Raw genomic sequence first — 22,799 nt, 5'->3', positions numbered from 1 at the left:
TATGAGCAGAGCACCGTACTAAGCAGTTGGGAGAATTCAATTCAACAATTAACAGACACATTCCTTGCTCACAGCAAGCTTACAGTCCAGAGGGGGAGTCAGACATTAATTATTATTATTATTATTATGGCATTAATTAAGCGCTTACTATGTGCAAAGCATTGTTCTAAGCGCTGGGAAGGTTACATCGTGATCAGGTTGTTCCGCGGGGGCTCACAGTCTTAATCCCCATTTTACAGATGAGGTAACTGAGGCCCAGAGAAGTGAAGTGACTTGCCCAAAGTCACACAGCTGATAAGTGGCAGAGCCGGGGTTTGAACCCATGACCTCTGACTCCAAAGCCCAGGCTCTTTTTCCACTGAGCCATGCTGCTTCTCTACTAATAATTTATTTATTAATATAAATAAATAATTTATAATATTTGATTTATCACATATAAGAAATAAATAACCTGGGAATTTTCACTGTTAGCCCAGGAAGGGGTATTCCCCAATCTCTGGTGCTCCCAATCTTAGAGAAGCAGCGTGGCTTAGTAGCAAGAGCTCTGGCTTGGGAGTCAGAGGACATGAGTTCTAATCCCAGCTCGGCCACTTTGCTGTGTGACCTTAGGCAAGCCACTTAACTTCTCTGTGCCACAGTTACCGCATCTGTAAAATGGGGATTAAGACTGTGAGCCCTACGTGGGACAACCCGCTTACCTTGTATCTACACCAGCGCTTAGAACAGTGCTTGGCACATAGTAAGCGCTTAACAAATACCATCATCAGTATTATTATAATTAAAAGGGATCCGTTTCTGACTTCAGGAAAGGAGAAGGCTGCTCTTGTATAAAGTCTGAGGTGAGCTCTTTGTGGTTAGGGATTGTGTACATTGCTTTTTATGTTATTTCCCAAGTGTTTAGTAGAGTGCTTTCTTTCCATTCAGTAGGTACTCCATAAATACCACTGATGGATTGATTGATTGATTGATTGATTGATTGAAGGAAAGATGTCCAGGAAATTGAGAAGCTGATTAAACTACAAAACTGCCTAACGGAGTTTTAGGAAAACTGAACCGGGCAACCCATACCTGCCTTTTTCCTTTTCAGTATCCATGACACCTTCCGCAAGCTGTGTCAGGGGAAGTATTATAAGGAGGCAACATTAACTATAGAACAAGTTAGCTCTTTACCAGCTTTACGGGTAAGTGTGTGGTTCTCCAGAACAGAACCTTCTAACCTGTTTGGGGTTGAGTCCCAGTTCTGGCCATAGACCCTGGGCAGGGTCTTGGGTAACCCTGCAAGTAGGAAACAGGATAACCTGAAGTTCCACAGACCCTGGACCACGATAGCTGTGAACTGTAACACAGAAGCCATCCCCCCACCCCGACCAAGACACTGATGGGGCACGCATTGCCATAGAACACCTCTGCTCCTGACCTTGAATTCTAGGGTGGCTCTATGCATCCCTTTGCCCATTTTCTGCCATCACGCTTGGACCAAGTTTTGGCCTTAGCTCTTCCCAGGGGAGCGACTCAGAGTCGGGAAGGACAAGTTAATTCCAGAGCCTCTCTTGTCCTGAGGCACCGTGGGGCAGACTAGGCCAAACTCTAAGTAATAATAATAATACTAATAATAACTGTGGTATTTGTTAAATTCTGACTTTGTGCCAGACACTGTAATAATTGCTGGATAATCAGGTTGGATACATTCCCTGTCACACCGGGGGCTCACAGTCTAAGTGGAAGGGAGAACAACAGGTTTTCAATCCCCATTTCACACATGAGGAAACTGAAGCACAGCGAAGTTGTTTGCTAAAGGTCACCCAGCAGGCAAAAGGCAGGTCTTCCTTTGTCCTCTCTGATAAAGTGAAAGGGTGGCCAATTATGAATGGGAATGGGAACCCAAAAGCTTTGAGGCAAAGTTGAGGCCTGGCCCCTGAGAAGGAAGGATTCTGGTTTTCATCTTAGGGTGGCCCCAGGGCAGCGAGCAGAGGGGCCGCTCCTCATCAGCTTGTCCGAGACCTGCCCCCAGCCTTTGGGTTCTGGAAAAAGTGACATTCGATTTGTGGTGGAGGTGGCAGGTAATTGCTGGTAGAGGTCGTGGGTATTGCGGTCCCCATCTGAAAACTGAGGAACCAATCTTCTGCTCCTGGTGGCTTTCCCCTAGCCCCTCGTCTCTTCTCTGGGCCAAGCAAGTCCTAGAGTTTGCACCAGTATGCTTAGAATGAGGCCCTTGGACTTAATGATGTGTGAGAAAATGGCAGGGATCTTGGGTTGATATGATCCGGAGGACAGTTATTCTGTGGGCACTTTTGCCCCATTGATGTGGTACTTGGACTGAAATGATTGTGGTATTTGCTAAGCACTTACTATGTGCTATGCACGGTATTTAGTGCTAGGGTAGATACAAGGTAATCGGGTAAGACACAGTCCCTGGCTCATATGGGTTTTACAGCCTAAGAGCAGAGGAGAACAGGTAATGAATTCCAGTTTTACAGATGAGGTGCAGAGCAGTTTTAAGTGACTCACCCAAGATCACAGAGCAGGCAAGTGACAAAGCCAGAATTTAGAACCCACGTCCCCTGACCCCCAGGCCCAAGGTGTTTCCTATTGGCCTCATTTCTTCCCTGATCTTTCACGTCTTGTAAAGAGCCGCCCGCCACCTCCATTCCCTAGGTATTTATTCATTCATTCATTTAATCTTATTTATGGAGCGCTTCCAGTGTGCAGAGCACGGTACTAAGTGTTTGGAAAGTACAATTCAGCAGTAAAGAGAGACAATCCCTGCACACACTAGGCTGGGTATGGTGGGACGCTTAAGGAAATCCTGGGTGATCAGCATTATCTTCATCCGGCCACTGTGCCCTTCCCCCACTGCAGTCAAAGGGAGCCATGAGTCAGACTTGAAAAACTCCCCAGATTACCCTTGAGATTTTAATTAAAATTGGGGAAGTAAATAGCTATAGCTTCCCTGTCAGTTTTGATGGCAGTAACAGAGGTTTTTCTACTTTTCATTCCAAACATTTACATTCGTAGCTGTTCTGAGTGACAGTCTGAATTCATCAGCGTGGAATAAGAGATCATCTCCGTTACCGCTTGTAATAAATACTGTACCTGATCCCAGATTGGCTGCAAATAGGGATGGAGGAAAAGAGAGTCGGCATAGACAGGGAGGCGGGGATCCTGAAATTGGGCAACCAGCCTGGATTTTAGGGCAAGATAGCACAAGGGGAGTGAGCTCCTTGGCGTCTTAAAATGGGGCCCTCTCAGATGTAGCATCCACTCACAATAATAACGATAATTGTGTTTTTGGTTAAGGACTAACTATATGCCAAGTGCGGTGGTAGATGGATCAATCAATCATATTTATTGAGCGCTTACTAAGTGCAGAACACTCTACTAAGTGCTTTGGAGAGTACAGAGCTGATGGACTTGTTCCCTGCCCACAGTGAGCTTGAGGTCTAGAGGGGGAGATAAACATTAATATAAATAAATAAATTATGGATATGTACATGGGTGCAGTGCGGCAAAGGGAGAGGGACTAAAAGGTTCATCCAAATGCAAGGGCAATGCAGAAGGGAGTGGGAGAAGAGAAAGTGAGGTCTCTTGGAGATGTGCTTTTAATTAAGTTTTAAAAGTGAAGAGAGACTATCTGTCGGTTATGAAGAGGGAGGGCATACTACGGCAAAGTGTGTAGACTGGGTTGTAGTAGGAAAGCAGCGAGGTAAGGTAGGAGGGAGCAAGGTGATTGAGTGCTTTAAAGCCAACAGTAAGGAGTTTCTGTTTCATGTAGATATAGTGCAGTCAGATTGGACACAGTCCCTATCGCACATGGGGGACTTACAGTCTACATGGGAGGGAAGTTAGGTATTAAATCTCCATTATACAAATGAGAAAACTGAGACACAAAGAAGTTAGGTGAATTCTCCGAAGCCACACAGCAGGCAAGTGACAGAGCCAGGATTCAAATCCAGATCCTTTGACTCCCAAACCAGTGCTTTTTCCATGAGGCCACCCGGCTTTTAGTAATAATAATAATAACGATGGCATTTATTAAGTGCTTACTATGTGCAAAGCACTGTACTAAGCGCTAGGGAGGTTACAAGGTGATCAGGTTGTCCCATGGGGGGGCTCACAGTCTTAATCCCCTTTTTACAGATGTGGTAACTGAGGCCCAGAGAAGTGAAGTGACTTGCCCAAAGTCACACAGCTGACAATTGGTGGGGTTGGGATTTGAACCCATGACCTCTGACTCTAAAGCCCGAGCTCTTTCCACTGTGCCAGGCTGCTTCTTTGTTCATGCACTCAAACAAAGAGTCTCCTCCTGCTTGATGCCCCTCCGTGTCTCTCCAGGCCCTTAGATGCCAGGAAAGTGTCATTGCTCCTAGAGGACAATCATCTGCCATTTACCGGTTCTTCTAAGGAATATTCCCCTGTCCTGAAGAGTGAAGGGGTTTGTGCTTAGAGTTGAGGACCCTGCATTCTACTCCTCAGTTCCTTCTAAGTCAGCTTCCATGTGCTTCCAAGTGCCCTTGGATGAGTCCCTGCCCTCCTTTGGGCCTCAGTTTCACCTTTATTAGAGGGTCAGTCAGGAGTTTATAAGACATTTCACTTCTCCTAAGGGCTTTTCAACCACCAGAGGGTTATTCTGATGGTTGCCACTGTGCAGTTAGAATTCCCCTGACCCGATTGGAAAATATATGAGACTCTTTTTCGGCCTACTCCTCCCCTCCCCATGAGTCATGTGGATTCAGGGCAAAAATTCTGGGGCAGAAGTTAACTGGGATCCAGAAGGAGATACATCTTTCACATCTTGTTGAAATCCAGGCAACTGGGAACCGTGCTTCTCCCTTCAAAGGGAGAAGATTTCCTAGTTGTCACCAGTACAGAGTTAGCAAGAATCTGGGGAATGGCCCTTTCATGGTATTTAGGGGCTAGGGTAGACCGACCATACATGGAATAGGAGAATCTGTTTAGGCATGTTTCTATTGTGAGAAGGCTCCTATAGTTTTCTATTCCTCAGGGGGTATTTTTGGGGATGCCAAGGGGATTACTTTTGTGATGTCTCTCCTTAACACAGGAGCACAGTAGACAAGCTACAATCCCTTAGGAGACACACAGTCTGGGAAAATAGACAAGAACAGTGGTACTTGCTGAGCAGGGATGTTTGTGGGAGGAAGGGCTATTCTCCTCCCTCTCTTCTGCCTACCCACTTCCCCCACTACTGGAAAGGCCTGTGCCAACTGAGAAGCTTCAGAAAATCATACTCAGTGACTGTTGGCCTGAGTCCATACCCTCATCCGGCAGTTCCTTGCTGCCAGCCAGGAAGGTGAACCGTGGTGAAGTCACAGGCTGCTCTGCGTTGCCCAAATGGCCCTGTAGATGCCATCCATTCACACACACACACCCCCACACACACCCCGAAGGATCAGAGAAAATGGGTGACTCATGCCACCCATAGCATGATTTGGGAAACTTTTTGTAAAATAAAGCTCCAGGGAGGCTGGGTACTGCTGTAACTTGGCTCACAGAGAGTTAGCTGCCTGAGGGGAAAAAAGCCTTTATTTTCTTAATCTTTCCCTTTCCCATTCCCATTTCTTTCCATTCTCCCCTCCCCCTTCATAATTTATTACCCTTTCTTTTGCCCCATTCTGTTCTTCCCCCTCATCCCTCTTCCTCTCCTATTCCTCTCTTCTCCCACCAACCCTTGACATTTTCTCTCATCTCCTTTTTTTAATGGTATTTGTTAAGCGCTTACTTTGTGCCAGGCACTGTCCTAAGCACTGGAGTAGATACAAGTGAATCATTTTGGCCACAGTCCAACTCCTTCTCATCCTGGCTCCCCTAGAATCTGAAATGGAAACATGAAGGTGGAATCTGGGGTCTGGTCTGCTCTACCAGGTTCAGTAGTGGCCTCGGGGTGGGCCCTGGGTCTCTGCTGCATTGGGAGCGAGCTGGCTGGAACTGAAAGAGGCCCAGGACTCACTTCCAGCTTAGTCTGACTCAGAATAACTCTGAGGTGACTCCTGCCCCACTCCTTCCCCTGAGCCTGAAATGGGGAACTCGCAGCGAGACCAGGTTGGGTTATCTCTGGGTCAATCAGACCCAATCCAAGGGGTTCTGGGTCCCTCAGGATTTGAGAGCCAGGCGGGGCCAAGCAGGACTCTCTTCTCCCTCTCCACTCTCCTTTCCTCTTCCTTTATTCTCCAGGTGCTCTTCTTCCCTCCATCACTGTCTTTCTCTCAAACTGTTTTCCATTGTAGTTAGGGGCTTTAACCAGGTGTACGTCTAGCCAAAGACAACCTAATGGGATTATGGAGGAAGAGGAAATGAGGAGTGGAGGGGGGAAGGAGAGACAGAATCACCTTGGGCCTGTGCCAGGGGAAGTTAGTGTGATTAAATTCAAGCCTGTTCAAAGACCATCATGGGAAGCTGCATTTAGCCTGCCTTCCAGAATCAGCCAAAGCGCTGGAGGCAGAGAGCAGGAAAGCTCCTTCTTTAGCTCTGAGCAAGCTACCTTTGAACCTGGGTCATACTCACGTATGGGGTAGACTGTCCAGTTAGTTAGGGCTGACAGTAGACAAGAATAGGGCTAAAAGCAGGGTGGCTAGGGCTGTAGAATTGAGTTTATTTTTCGGGCAGCCACGTCCCATCCTGTTATTTGTATTGCTCAATTGTTTAAACATACTGGTAAAGTACTACCCGTCGCTGCAGATGAATCCTTATTGGGATCCTCACTGTGATGGGCACTGTGCAGAAGTATGTTTATTGGGGTCAGAGAGGACTCAGAGCCTAGAAATGAACCCTTTAAATCCTCAAAGAGGAGCAGAGGTAGAGATAGGTGTGTGAAGAGAAGAAGCTCTGCAATGAGAAGCAAAGTGGCCTATTAGAAATAACATGGGCCTTGGGAGTCAGAGAACCTGAGTTTTAATCCCAGGTCCACCACAAGTCTGCTGTGTGACCTTGGGTAAGTCATGTAACTTCTATGTGCCTCAGTTCCCTCATCTGTAAAATGGGGATTAAGTCTGTGAGCTGCACGTAAGGCATGGACTGTGTTCAACCTGATTATCTTGTATCTACCGCAATGCTTAGAACAGTGTTTAGCACATAGTAAGCACTCAAAAAATTAAAAAAAAACAAAAAATGGGCTTGAGCCAAGGGAAGATGGAAATTTTCCCGTAGCCCTTTGTGTTATGTCCTCAGCATCTAAGAGTAGTGTACAGTCAACTCTAATGAGTGGTACTGAAGACAAGGGCAGCACAGATAAATTTGATCTACTGGTCATCCAAATTATTTTAACCATTATAGCTACAATCTCCACCCTCACCTAAACATATGCCATTAGCAAGCAAGTAAACAGCCAATTTGCCGTCATTCCTGTTCTCTTCCCCTGCCCTCCACCTTCTTTTTCTCTAGTGGGAATGCTAATAAGCAGTAAAATGCCACAGGGCAAGCTGAAAAGGGGGGATGACGGTCCAGTCTGTGCATAATCAAGAGTTGTTGGTACAAACAAATGATGTCCTTTCCCACTTTGTAGCTGAGGGGAAATGGGAACGGAGACATCATCGTGGCAGGTTACACAGCAGTCACCAGCAGATCTGAAAATTTAATCTTGGTTCCCTGATTTAAGCCCCTTTCCTTCCCCAGGGGCACGGCCTGTTTAACTCCCTTTTGGAGCCTTTGGGAAAAAACAGTTCCCACTTCCTCTTGGTAGTCCCAAGGCACATGTTCAAAATCGAACTCATGTCAATTCTCGAAAAGATCAAAGTGATGGGGAGAAAACTCTGGAGAGCTCTAACAGGCTTCAGCCCCAGGATCAGAGCCTCAGCTCCACAAAAGCAAAGGCTCCCACACTGCCACCCCACCCTCAGCCAGGGCCTTGAATAAACAGTTTAGCCTTTCATTATGCTCTGAAGGTCAGGACTATTATTGTCGAAGAAAACTTGCAATAAATAACTTGTGTAGTTATCAAAGGGCCCCAGTGCTGTTCCAGAAAATAACCAGCCTCCAAAACTGTTTATCGATTCGGAGCTCTGCCTCCATATACAAAGATTTCTTCAGCAGAGCCTGGGCACCCCCTCCCCGTGCCCCCCACCAGGCCCGAGCGATGGGCGCTCTGCTTGTTTGTCCAAGCCCCTCCCTCTGAGAGCTCCCGGGGCTGGATGGGGAGCTGGTATGTGCCTGGAGTCGTGGAGGGAAATTAGTCAGCTGGCATGCACTCAGCGTTTTCATGCACCATTAGATCTTGCCTTGACAACTTCATCTGTTAGGAGGGTTCAAAATATGCAAAAGATCCTTATTTAGAAATTCAGCAAATCGGGGATTAAGAGGCAACGCACTTCAATCAGCCTGACTGTGGCAAGGAGGATTGCAGGCCACCTGCTTCTCTCCATCGGCTGGGCCACGATTGGGTTGGGCCAGGTGCTGCCTGGTCTGATTGAATGAATGAATGAATGAATGAATGAATGAATGAATGGTCCACCCCAGACTCAGCGGTGATGGAGCCACATCCTGTCCCCGGGTTCTCTGACTGTTCTGGCTAGAGATGGGGCAGGCAGACAGGCTAGAGCCAGTGAGCCAGGGCTTGAAAATCCCAAGGATTTTCACCACCCTAACGGGGGGTAGCGTGACTCAGTGGAAAGAGCCCGGGCTTTGGAGTCAGAGGCCATGGGTTCAAATCCCGGCTCCGCCACTTGTCAGCTGTGTGACTTGGGGCAAGTCACTTTGCTTCTCTGTATATATGTTTGTACATATTTATCTTTTAGACTGTGAGCCCACTGTTGGGTAGGGACCATCTCTATATGTTGCCAACTTGTACTTCCCAAGCGCTTAGTACAGTGCTCTGCACACAGTAAGCGCTCAATAAATATGACTGATTGATTGAGGTAGAAGCTAGAATGGGGAAAAAGTGTTTCACGTTCCCTCTGGCTCCCAAGAGAACGACGGGGTAATGAATTCAAAATAATCTGAGTGAAACAGAGGTGCGACACCAGGAAATGCTTATGAACGGTGAAGATGACATACAAAAGAAAATCTTCTTAATAGATGAGTAATCATCCTAAAGTTCCAAACTGCTCTGGGGGATCTCTCTCAGAAAATCAAGACAAATTACCTATCAGTGCTCAGTGAGCAGTGACCCTTGCTGGGAACCCCAGAAGGTACCACAAAACCTCTTTCCCGTAGAGTTCTGTGAATCAGCTCCACCCTTTCTTTCCCTCCCTGACTGCCGTTGTTTTTCTGTCACCTCACTGTCTCCCCAGTACTCCCATATGCCCCCTCCCTCTATATGACATTTATTCTTTTAACTTAGCTATTTTTAACAGCTCCAACCCCTGCTGGATTCCACTAAGAACCTCACCAACCCTGGTCCCACCCCTGCTGCTCTGGATGTTTATGTGGCTGATGATCTCCAGTTCTGAGGTTGCAAAGGTGGGAGACCAGGGGCTAGGGTTGGACCAAGATGGGATGGGGGAGAGCAGGTGGAGGAGATGGGGGGAGAAGTCCCTTCCTCCCCCTCTTTCCCTGCTCCTGTTTGTTCTCCCGGCATTTCACCCTAATCCAGCCCCAGCTCCCGGTTTTGCAACCCCAGAAGGCAGGGACTCTCAGCTGTGGAAGCGGTTGGGACAGCAGCAAACATGGCAGGATCAGGGTGGTCCCCAGTGGACTCTAACAGCACTAGAGCTGTTAAAAAAATTAATCCATCAAAAGAATAAATAGAGAAGAGAGTTGAGAGAAGGCAAATAGTCTCGGGAAAAGAGCGCAGGACTAGGAATCAGAAGGCCCGGGCCCTAATGCCAGCTCCACCACTTGCCTGCTGTGCATTCATTCATTCATTCATTCATTCAATCGTATTTATTGAGCGCTTACTGTGTGCAGAGCACTGTACTAAGTGCTTGGGAAGTACACGTTGGCAACATATAGAGACGGTCCCTACCCAACAGCGGGCGCACAGTCTAGAAGGGGGAGACAGACAACAAAACAAAACATATTAACAAAGTAAAAGAAATAGAATAGTAAATATGTACAAGGTAAAATAGAGTAATAAATCTGTACAAACATATATACAGGTGCTGTGGGGAGGGGAAGGAGGAAAGGCAGGGGGGATGGGGAGGGGGAGGAGGGGGTTCAGTCTGGGACTTCAGGCAGCTTCAGGCAAGTCACAGAACTTTTCTGTACCTCAGTTTCCTCATCTGTACAGTGGGTAGTTAATGTCTGTTCATTCATTCATTCAATCATATTTATTGAATGCTTACTGTGTGCAGAGCACTGGACTGAGCGCTTGGAAAGTACAAATCAGCTACATATGTATGTATTATGAGCCTACTGTTGGGTAGGGACCATCTCTATATGTTGCCAACTTGTACTTTCCAAGCGATTAGTACAGTGCTCTGCACACAGTAAGTGCTCAACAAGTATGAATGAATGAATGAATGAATTATATCTATATATGCATTCATTCAGTCGTATTTGTTGAGTGCTTACTATGTGCAGAGCACTGGACTGAGTGCTTGGAAAGTACAAATCAGCTACTTATATATAATATCTATGTATATATTCATTCAATCGTATTTACTGAGCGCTTACTGTGTGCAGAGCGCTGGACTGAGTGCTTGGAAAGTACAAATCAGCTACTTATAAATGTATTATATATATATTCATTCAATCGTATTTATTGAGTGCTTACTGTGTGCAGAGCACTGTAGTAAGCGCTGGGAAAGTACAAATCAGCTACATATATATGTATTATATCTATATATATATTCATTCAATTGTATTTATTGAGCGTTTACTGTGTTCAGAGCACTGGACTAAGCGCTTGGAAAATACAAATCAGATACATATGTATGTATTATATATAAAGGCATTCATTCAGTCATATTTATTGAGCGCTTACTGTGTGCAGAGCACTGGACTGAGCGCTTGGAAAGTACAAATCAGCTACTTATATATGTATTATATCTATATATATATTCATTAAATCATGTTTATTGAGCGCTTACTGTGTGCAGAGCACTGGATTGAGTGCTTGAAAAGTACAAATCAGCTATATATATAGATGTATTATGTCTATATATTGAGCGCTTACTGTGTGCAGAGCGCTGGACTAAGCGCTTGGAAAGTACAATTCAGCTACTTATGTGTTATATCTATATATATGTCTATATATATTCTTTCAATCGTACTTATTGAGCACTTACTGTGTGCAGAGCACTGGACTAAGCGCTTGGAAAGTACAAATCAGCTACTTATGTATTATATCTATATATATATGTCTATATATATTCATTCAACCGTACTTATTGAGCGCTTACTGTGTGCAGAGCACTGTACTAAGCGCTTGGGAAGTCCAAGTTGGCACCATCTAAACTCCTTGTGGGCAGGGGTCACAACTACACTGTGAGCCCGCTGTTGGGTAGGGACTGTCTCTATGTGTTGCCGACTTGTACTTCCCAAGCGCTTAGTACAGTGCTCTGCACACAGTAAGCGCTCAATAAATACGATCGATTGATCGCTCTACCAGCTCTGTTGGAGTGTACCCTCCCGAGCGTTTTGTACGGGACTCTCCACCAAGCAAGCGGGCGCTCAGTACATACCAGAGATCAATCGATAACCATCGATAGATAAGCAATATGGCATGGGGACGGGGCACGGGCCTGGGAGTCAGAAGGTTTGCTGCCATTTGTCTGCTGCATGGGGATAGGGCACGGGCCTGGGAGTCACCAGGTTTGCTGCCATTTGTCTGCTGCATGGGGATCCGCCAAGCTAGCTCTCTTCCTCCCTTCAAGGCCCTACTGAGAGCTCACCTCCTCCAGGAGGCCTTCCCAGACTGAGCCCCTTCCTTCCTCTCCCCCTCTTCCCCCTCTCCATTCCCCCATCTTACCTCCTTCCCTTCCCCACAGCACCTGTATATATGTATATATGTTTGTACATATTTATTACACTATTTATTTATTTTACTTGTACATATCTATTCTATTTATTTTATTTTGTTAGTATGTTCGGTTTTGTTCTCTGTCTCCCCCTTTTAGACTGTGAGCCGACTGTTGGGTAGGGACTGTCTCTATGTTGCCAACTTGGACTTCCCAAGTGCTTAGTATAGTGTTCTGCACACAGTAAGCGCTCAATAAATACAATTGATTAATTAATTGATTGATAGAGCACGGGCCTGGGAGTCAGAAGGTTTGCTGCCATTTGTCTGCTGCATAGGGTTAGGGCACGGGCCTGGGAGTCACCAGGATTGCTGCCATTTGTCTGCTGCATAGGGATCCCCCAAGCTAGCTCTCTTCCTCCCTTCAAGGCCCTACTGAGAGCTCACCTCCTCCAGGAGGCCTTCCCAGACTGAGCCCCTTCCTTCCTCTCCCCCTTGTTCCCCTCTCCATCCCCCCATCTTACGTCCTTCTCTTCCCCACAGCACCTGTATATATGTATATATGTTTGTGCGTATTTATTACTCTATTTATTTATTTTACTTGTACATATCTATTCTATTTATTTTATTTTGTTGGTATGTTTGGTTTTGTTCTCTGTCTCCCCCTTTCAGACTGTGAGCCCACTGTTGGGTAGGGACCGTCTCTATATGTTGCCAACTTGAACTTCCCAAGCACTTAGTATAGTGCTCTGCACACAGTAAGCACTCAATAAATACGATTGATTGATTGATAGGGCACGGGCCTGGGAGTCAGAAGGTTTCCTGCCATTTGTCTGCTGCATGGGGATGGGGCACGGGCCTGGGAGTCACAAGGTTTGCTGCCATTTGTCTGCTGCATGGGGATCCGCCAAGCTAGCTCTCTAACTCCCTTCAAGGCCCTATTGAGAGCTCACCTCCTCCAGGAGGCCTTCCCAGACTGAGCCCCTTCCTTCCTCTCCCCCTCATTCCCCTCTCCATCCCAGCATGTTACCTCCTTCTATTCCCCACAGCCCCTGTATATATGTATATATGTTTGTACATATTTATTACTCTACTTATTTATTTATTTTATTTGTACATATCTATTCTATTTATTTTATTTTGTTAGTATGTTTGGTTTTGTTCTCTGTCTCCCCCTTTTAGACTGTGAGCCCACTGTTGGGTAGGGACTGTCTCTATATGTTGCCAACTTGCACTTCCCAAGCGCGTAGTACAGTGCTCTGCACACAGTAAGCGCTCAATAAATATGATTGATTGATTGATTGATTGATAGGGCACGGGCCTGGGGGTCAGAAGGTTTGCTGCCATTTGTCTGCTGCAAAGGGTTAGGGCACGGGCCTGGGAGTCACAAGGTGTGCTGCCATTTCTCTGCTGCATAGGGATAGGGCACAGGCCTGGGAGTCACAAGGTTTGCTGCCATTTGTCTGCTGCATAGGGATCCCCCAAGCTAGCTCTCTTCCTCCCTTCAAGGCCCTACTGAGAGCTCACCTCCTCCAGGAGGCCTTCCCAGACTGAGCCCCTTCCTTCCTCTCCTCCTCGTCCCCCTCTCCGTCCCCTCATCTTACCTCCTTCCCTTCCCCACAGCACCCGTATATATGTATATACGTTTGTACATATTTATTACTCTATTTATTTATTTTACTTGTACATATCTATTCTATTTATTTTATTTTGTTAGTATGTTTGGTTTTGTTCTCTGTCTCCCCCTTTTAGATTGTGAGCCCACTGTTGGGTAGGGACTGTCTCTATATGTTGCCAACTTGGACTTCCCAAGCGCGTAGTACAGTTCTCTGCACACAGTAAGCGCTCAATAAATATGATTGATTGATTGATTGATAGGGCACGGGCCTGGGAGTCAGAAGGTTAGCTGCCATTTGTCTGCTGCAAAGGGTTAGGGCACGGGCCTGGGAGTCACAAGGTTTGCTGCCATTTGTCTGCTGCATGGGGATCCGCCAAGCTAGCTCTCTTCCTCCCTTCAAGGCCCTACTGAGAGCTCACCTCCTCCCGAAGGCCTTCCCAGACTGAGCCCCTGCCTTCCTCTCCCCCACGTCCCCCTCTCTATCCCCACATCTTACCTCCCTCAGCACCTGTATATATGTATATATGTTTGTACATATTTATTACTCTATTTATTTATTTATTTATTTTACTTGTACATATCTATTCTATTTATTTTATTTTGTTAGTATGTTTGGTTTTGTTCTCTGTCTCCACCTTTTAGACTGTGAGCCCACTGTTGGGTAGGGACTGTCTCTATATGTTGCCAACTTGGACTTCCCAAGCACTTAGTACAGTGCTCTGCACACAGTAAGCGCTCAATAAATATGATTGATTGATTGATTGATTGATTGATTGATTGATAGGGCACGGGCCTGGGAGTCACAAGGTTTGCTGCCATTTGTCTGCTGCGTGGGGTTAGGGCACGGGCCTGGGAGTCACGAGGTTTGCTGCCATTTGTCTGCTGCATAGGGATCCACCAAGCTAGCTCTCTTCCTCCCTTCAAGGCCCTACTGAGAGCTCACCTCCTCCAGGAGGTCTTCCCAGACTGAGCCCCTTCCTTCCTCTGCCCCTCGTCCCCCTCTCCATTCCCCATCTTCCCTCCTTCCCTTCCCCACAGCACCTGTATATATGTATATATGTTTGTACACATTTATTATACTATTTATTTATTTATTAATTTTAGTTGTACACATCTATTCTATTTATTTTATTTTGTTAGTATGTTTGGTTTTGTTCTCTGTCTCCCCCTTTTAGACTGTGAGCCCACTGTTGGGTAGGGACTGTCTCTATATGTTGCCAACTTGGACTTCCCAAGCGCTTAGTACAGTGCTCTGCACACAATAAGTGCTCAATAAATGCAATTGATTGATTGATTGATTGATTGATTGATAGGGCACGGGCCTGGGAGTCAGAAGGTTGGCTGCCACTTGTCTGCTGCAAAGGGTTAGGGCATGGGCCTGGGAGTCACCAGGTTTGCTGCCATTTGTCTGCTGCATAGGGATCCCCCAAGCTAGCTCTATTCCTCCCTTCAAGGCCCTACTGAGAGCTCACCTCCTCCAGGAGGCCTTCCCAGACTGAGTCCCTTCCTTCCTCTCCCCTCGTCCCCCTCTCCGTCCCCCCATCTTACCTCCTTCCCTTCCCCACAGCACCTGTATACATGTATATATGTTTGTACATATTTATTACTCTATTTATTTATTTATTTATTTATTTTACTTGTACGTATCTATTCTATTTATTTTATTTTGTTAGTATGTTTGGTTTTGTTCTCTGTCTCCCCCTTTTAGACTGTGAGCCCACTGTTGGGTAGGGACTGTCTCTATATGTTGCCAATTTGGACTTCCCAAGCGCTTAGTACAGTGTTCTGCACACAGGAAGCGCTCAATAAATACAATTGATTGATTGATTGATTGATTGATTGATAGGGCACGGGCCTGGGAGTCAGAAGGTTGGCTGCCATTTGTCTGCTGCATAGGGTTAGGGCACGGGCCTGGGAGTCACCAGGTTTGCTGCCATTTTTCTGCTGCATGGGGACAGAGCACGGGCCTGGGAGTCACCAGGATTGCAGCCATTTGTCTGCTGCATAGGGATCCCCCAAGCTAGCTCGCTTCCTCCCTTCAAGACCCTACTGAGAGCTCACCTCCTCCAGGAGGGCTTCCCAGACTGAGCCCCTTCCTTCCTCTCCCCCTCGTTCCCCTCTCCATCCCCCGATCTTACCTCCTTCTCTTCCCCACAGCACCTGTATATATGTATGTATGTTTGTACGTATTTATTACTCTATTTATTTATTTATTTTACTTGTACATATCTATTCTATTTATTTTATTTTGTTAGTATGTTTGGTTTTGTTCTCTGTCTCCCCCTTTTAGACTGTGAGCCCACTGTTGGGTAGGGACTGTCTCTATATGTTGCCAACGTGGACTTCCCAAGTGCTTAGCACAGTGCTCTGCACACAGTAAGCACTCAATAAATACGATTGATTGATTGATTGATTGATTGATTCATAAGGCACAGGCCTGGGAGTCAGAAGGTTTGCTGCCATTTGTCTGCTGCAAAGGGTTAGGGCACGGGCCTGGGAGTCACAAGGTTTGCTGCCATTTGTCTGCTGCATAGGGATCCCCCAAGCTAGCTCTCTTCCTCCCTTCAAGGCCCTACTGAGAGCTCACCTCCTCTAGGAGGCCTTCCCAGACTGAGCCCCTTCCTTCCTCTGCCCCTCGTCCCCCTCTCCATCCCCCATCTTACCTCCTTCCCTTCCCCACAGCACCTGTATATATGTATATATGTTTGTACATATTTATTACACTATTTATTTATTTATTTATTTTACTTGTACATATCTATTCAATTTATTTTATTTTGTTAGTATGTTTGCTTTTGTTCTCTGTCTCCCCCTTTTAGACTGTGAGCCCACTGTTGGGTAGGGACTGTCTCTATATGTTGCCAACTTGGACTTCCCAAGCACTTAGTACAGTGCTCTGCACACAGTAAGCACTCAATAAATACGATTGATTGATTGATTGATAGGGAACGGGCCTGGGAGTCAGAAGGTTTGCTGCCATTTGTCTGCTGCATAGGGATCCGCCAAGCTAGCTCTCTTCCTCCCTTCAAGGCCCTAATGAGAGCTCACCTCCTCCAGGAGGCCTTCCCAGACTGAGCCCCTTCCTTCCTCTCCCCCTTATTCCCCTCTCCATCCCCCCATCTTACCTCCTTCCCTTCCCCACTGCACCTGTATATATGTATATATGTTTGTACGTATTTATTACTCTATTTATTTATTTATTTTACTTGTACATATATATTCTATTTATTTTATTTTGTTAGTATGTTTGCTTTTGTTCTCTGTCTCCCCCTTTTAGACTGTGAGCCCACTGTTGGGTAGGGACTGTCTATATATGTTGCCAACCTGGACTTCCCAAGCACATAGTACAGCGCTCTGCACACAGTAAGCACTCAATAAATACAATTGATTGATTGATTGATTGATTGATAGGGCACAGGCCTGGGAGTCAGAAGGTTTGCTGCCATTTGTCTGCTGCAAAGGGTTAGGGCACGGGCCTGGGAGTCACAAGGTTTGCTGCCATTTGTCTGCTGCATAGGGATCCACCAAGCTAGCTCTCTTCCTCCCTTCAAGGCCCTACTGAGAGCTCACCTCCTCCAGGAGGCCTTCCCAGACTGAGCCCCTTCCTTCCTCTCCCCCACGTCCCCCTCTACATCCCCCAATCTTACCTCCCACAGCACCTGTCTATATGTATATATGTTTGTACGTATTTATTACTCTATTTATTTATTTATTTATTTATTTTACTTATACATATCTGTTCTATTTATTTTATTTTGTTAGTATGTTTGGTTTTGTTCTCTGTCTCCCCCTTTTAGACTGTGAGCCCACTGTTGGGTAGGGACTGCCTCTATATGTTGCCAACTTGGACTTCCCAAGCAATTAGTACAGTGCTCTGCACACAGTAAGTGCTCAATAAATATGATTGATTGATTGATTGATAGGGCACGGGCCAGGGAGTCACAAGGTTTGGAGCCATTTGTCTGCTGCATAGGGACAGGGCACAGGCCTGGGAGTCACCAGGTTTGCTGCCATTTGTCTGCTGCATAGGGAACCGCCAAGCTAGCTCTCTTCCTCCCTTCAAGGCCCTACTGAGAGCTCACCTCCTCCAGGAGACCTTCCCAGACTGAGCCCCTTCCTTCCTCTCCCCCTCTTCCTCCTCTCCATCCCCCCATCTTACCTCCTTCTCTTCCCCACAGCACCTGTATGTATGTATACATGTTTGTAAATATTTTTTACTCTATTTATTAATTTATTTATTTTACTCGTACATATCTATTCTATTTATTTTATTTTGTTAGTGTGTTAGGTTTTATTCTCTGTCTCCCCCTTTTAGACTGTGAGCCCACTGTTGGGTAGGGACTGTCTCTATATGTTGCCAACGTGGACTTCCCAAGTGCTTAGTACAGTGCTCTGCACACAGTAACCACTCAATAAATATGATTGATTGATTGATTGATTGATTGATAGGGCACAGGCCTGGGAGTCAGAAGATTTGCTGCCATTTGTCTGCTGCAAAGGGTTAGGGCACGGACCTGGGAGTCACAAGGTTTGCTGCCATTTGTCTGCTGCAAAGGGTTAGGGCACGGGCCTGGGAGTCACAAGGTTTGCTGCCATTTGTCTGCTGCATAGGGATCCGCCAAGCTAGCTCTCTTCCTCCCTTCAAGGCCCTACTGAGAGCTCACCTCCTCCAGGAGGCCTTCCCAGACTGAGCCCCTTCCTTCCTCTCCCCCACGTCTCCCTCTCCATCCCCCCATCCTACCTCCTTCCCTTCCCCACAGCACCTGTCTATATGTATATATGTTTGTACATATTTATTACTCTATTTATTTATTTATTTTACTTGTACATATCTATTCTATTTATTTTATTTTGTTAGTATGTTTGGTTTTGTTCTGTGTCTCCCCCTTTTAGACTGTGAGCCCACTGTTGGGTAGGGACTGTCTCTATATGTTGCCAACTTGGACTTCCCAAGCAATTAGTACAGTGCTCTGCACACAGTAAGCGCTCAATAAATATGATTGATTGATTGATTGATAGGGCACGGGCCTGGGAGTCACAAGGTTTGCTGCCATTTGTCTGCTGCATAGGGATCCCCCAAGCTAGCTCTCTTCCTCCCTTCAAGGCCCTAATGAGAGCTCACCTCCTCCAGGAGGCCTTCCCAGACTGAGCCCCTTCCTTCCTTTGCCCCTTGTCCCCCCTCCATCCCCCTGTCTTACCTCCTTCTCTTCCCCACAACACCTGTATATATGTATGTATGTTTGTACGTATTTATTACTCTATTTATTTATTTATTTTACTTGTACATATCTATTCTATTTATTTTATTTTGTTAGTATGTTTGGTTTTGTTCTCTGTCTCCCCCTTTTAGACTGTAAGCCCACTGTTGGGTAGGGACTGTCTCTATATGTTGCCAACGTGGACTTCCCAATTGCTTAGTACAGTGCTCTGCACACAGTAAGCACTCAATAAATACAATTGATTGATTGATTGATTGATTGATAGGGCACAGGCCTGGGAGTCAGAAGGTTTGCTGCCATTTGTCTGCTGCAAAGGGTTAGGGCACGGGCCTGGGTGTCACAAGGTTTGCTGCCGTTTGTCTGCTGCATAGGGACAGGGCACGGGCCTGGGAGTCACCAGGTTTGCTACCATTTGTCTGCTGCATGGGGATCCGCCAAGCTAGCTCTCTTCCTCCCTTCAAGGCCCTACTGAGAGCTCACCTCCTCCAGGAGGCCTTCCCAGACTGAGCCCCTTCCTTCCTCTCCCCCTTGTTCCCCTCTCCATCCCCCCATCTTACGTCCTTCTCTTCCCCACAGCACCTGTATATATGTATATATGTTTGTAAATATTTTTTACTCTATTTATTAATTTATTTATTTTACTTGTACATATCTATTCTATTTATTTTATTTTGTTAGTGTGTTTGGTTTTGTTCTCTGTCTCCCCCTTTTAGACTGTGAGCCCACTGTTGGGTAGGGACTGTCTCTATATGTTGTCAACTTGGATTTCCCAAGCGCTTAGTACAGTGCTCTGCACACAGTAACTGCTCAGTAAATATGATTGATTGATTGATTGATAGGGCACGGGCCTGGGAGTCACAAGGTTTGCTGCCATTTGTCTGCTGCATAGGGATCCCCCAAGCTAGCTCTCTTCCTCCCTTCAAGGCCCTACTGAGAGCTCACCCCCTCCAGGAGGCCTTCCCAGACTGAGCCCCTTCCTTCCTCTCCCCCACGTCCCCCTCTCCATCCCCGCATCATACCTCCTTCTGTTCCCCACAGCACCTGTATATATGTATATATGTTTGTACGTATTTATTACTCTATTTATTTATTTATTTTAGTTGTACATATCTATTCTATTTATTTTATTTTGTTAGTATGTTTGGTTTTCTTCTCTGTCTCTCTCTTTTAGACTGTGAGCCCACTGTTGGGTAGGGACTGTCTCTATATGTTGCCAGCTTGGACTTCCCAAGCGCATAGTACAGTGCTCTGCACACAGTAAGCACTCAATAAATATGATTGATTGATTGATTGATTGAAAGGGCACGGGCCTGGGAGTCAGAAGGTTTGCTGCCATTTGTCTGCTGCATTTTTGTCTGCTGTATAGGGATCCGCCAAGCTAGCTCTCTTCCTCCCTTCAAGGCCCTAATGAGAGCTCACCTCCTCCAGGAGGCCTTCCCAGACTGAGCCCCTTCCTTCCTCTCCCCCTTGTCCCCCCTCTCCATCCCCCCATCTTACCTCCTTCCCTTCCCCACAGCACCTGTATATATGTATATATGTTTGTACATATTTATTACTCCATTTATTTATTTATTTTACTTGTACATATCTATTCTATTTATTTTATTTTGTTAGTATGTTTGGTTTAGTTCTCTGTCTCCCCATTTTAGACTGTGAGCCCACTGTTGGGTAGGGACTGTCTCTATATGTTGCCAACTTGGACTTCCCAAGCGCTTAGTACAGTGCTCTGCACACAGTAAGCACTCAATAAATATGATTGATTGATTGATTGATTGCTTGATTGATTGATTGATAGGGCACGGGCCTGGGAGTCAGAAGGTTTGCTGCCATTTGTCTGCTGCAAAGGGTTAGGGCATGGGCCTGGGAATCACAAGGGTTGCTACCATTTGTCTGCTGCAAAGGGTTAGGGTACGGACCTGGGAATCACAAGGTTTGCTGCCATTTGTCTGCTGCATAGGGATCCGCCAAGCTAGCTCTCTTCCTCCCTTCAAGGCCCTACCGATAGCTCACCTCCTCCAGGAGGCCTTCCCAGACTGAGCCCCTTCCTTCCTCTCCCCCTCGTCCCCCTCTCCGTCCCCCCATCTTATCTCCTTCCCTTCCCCACAGCACCTGTATATATGTATATATGTTTGTACATATTTATTACTCCATTTATTTATTTATTTTACTTGTACATATCTATTCTATCTATTTTATTTTGTTAGTATGTTTGGTTTTGTTCTCTGTCCCCCCTTTTAGACTGTGAGCCCACTGTTGGGTAGGGACTGTATATGTTTCCAACTTGTACTTCCCAAGCGCTTAGTACAGTGCTCTGCACACTGTAAGCACTCAATAAATACGATTGATTGATTGATTGATTGATTGATAGGGCACGGGCCTGGGAGTCAGAAGGTTTGCTGCCATTTGTCTGCTGCAAAGGGTTAGGGCACGGGCCTGGAAGTCACAAGGTTTGCTGCCATTTGTCTGCTGCATAGGGATCCGCCAAGCTAGCTCTCTTCCTCCCTTCAAGGCCCTACTGAGAGCTCACCTCCTCCAGGAGGCCTTCCCAAACTGAGCCCCCTCCTTCCTCTCCCCCTCGTACCCCCTCTATCCCCCCGTCTTACCGCCTTCCCTTCCCCACAGCACCTGTATATATGTATATATGTTTGTACATATTTGTTACTCTATTTCTTTTACTTGTACATATCTATTCTATTTATTTCATTTTGTTAGTATGTTTGCTTTTGTTCTCTGTCTCCTCCATTTAGACTGTGAGCCCATTGTTGGGTAGGGACTGTCTCTATATGTTGCCAACTTGGACTTCCCAAGCGCTTAGTACAGTGCTTTGCACACGGTAAGTGCTCAATAAATATGACTGATTGATTGATTGATTGATTGGGCACGGGCCTGGGAGTCAGAAAGTTTGCTGCCATTTGTCTGCTGCAAAGGGTTAGGGCACGGGCCTGGGAGTCACAAGGTTTGCTGCCATTTGTCTGCTGCATGGGGATCCCCCAAGCTAGCTCTCTTCCTCCCTTCAAGGCCCTACTGAGAGCTCACCTCCTCCAGGAAGCCTTCCCAGACTGAGCCCCTTCCTTCCTCTCCCCCTCATCCCCCTCTCCCTCCCCCCATCTTACCTCCTTCTCTTCCCACAGCACCTGTATATATGTATATGTGTTTGTACGTATTTATTACTCTATTTATTTATTTATTTATTTTACTTGTACATATCTATTCTATTTATTTTATTTGGTTAGTATGTTTGGTTTTGTTCTCTGTCTCCCCCTTTTAGACTGTGAGCCCACTGCTGGGTAGGGACTGTCTCTATATGTTGCCGACTTGTACTTCCCAAGCGCTTAGTACAGTGCTCTGCACACAGTAAGTGCTCAATAAATACGATTGATTGATTGATTGATTGATTGCAAAGCACTGTACTAAGTGCTTGGAAAGTACAATTTGGCAACAAATAGAGACAATCCCTACCCAACAACAGGCTCACAATCTAGAAGGGGGGAATAATAATAATGACAGTATCTGTTAAGCGCTCACTATGTGCCAAGCACTATTCTAAGCACTGGGGTAGATACAAGGTAATCAGGTTGTCCTACATAGGGCTCATAGACCTAATCCCCATTTTACAGGTGAGGTAACTGAGGCACAGAGAAGTAAAGTGACTTGTCCAAAGTCACAGAGCCCCCTTTTAGACTGTGAGCCCACTGTTGGGTAGGGACTGTCTCTATATGTTGCCGACTTGTACTTCCCAAGCGCTTAGTACAGTGCTCTGCACACAGTAAGTGCTCAATAAATATGATTGATTGATTGAAGTGATGGAGCAGGGATTAGAACCCAGAACCTCTGATTCCCAAGCCCATGCTCTTTCTTCTCCTTCCCTATTAGACTGTAAAAACTATGTCTAATCTGATTGTAGAATATCTAGCCCAGTGCTTAGTATAGTGCTAAATGCTTAATAAAATGATGATGATGATAATAATAATAATATCATTAGTTGGAGACATTGAGGCCTGGGGAGGCGGGCCAAGAAAGGGAGGAAAGACAAGCCAAAGGCAAGGAACAGGGGAGGGGTGGCCAACAGAGGGTGGGAGCAGGAGGGAGAGGCGTTACTTCCCTGACAAATTTT

The 22,799-nt window shown here is 46.1% G+C and overlaps 1 protein-coding gene across 1 annotated transcript in view; it reads left to right on the top strand.

The window, feature by feature from the left end:
- Positions 1 to 22,799, top strand: part of CIB4 (calcium and integrin binding family member 4) — a 45,104-nt gene that overhangs the window by 4,294 nt on the left and 18,011 nt on the right. The window contains exon 3 of the mRNA XM_038750837.1: positions 1,088 to 1,181. Within this exon, the coding sequence (XP_038606765.1) occupies positions 1,088 to 1,181 (94 nt within the window). The remainder of the gene's footprint in view (positions 1 to 1,087; positions 1,182 to 22,799) is intronic.

The sequence above is a fragment of the Tachyglossus aculeatus genome, chromosome 9 (genome assembly GCF_015852505.1).
Source record: "Tachyglossus aculeatus isolate mTacAcu1 chromosome 9, mTacAcu1.pri, whole genome shotgun sequence".
In the NCBI taxonomy this organism is placed as follows: domain Eukaryota; kingdom Metazoa; phylum Chordata; class Mammalia; order Monotremata; family Tachyglossidae; genus Tachyglossus; species Tachyglossus aculeatus.
This window is presented reverse-complemented; position numbering and strand designations above follow the sequence as displayed.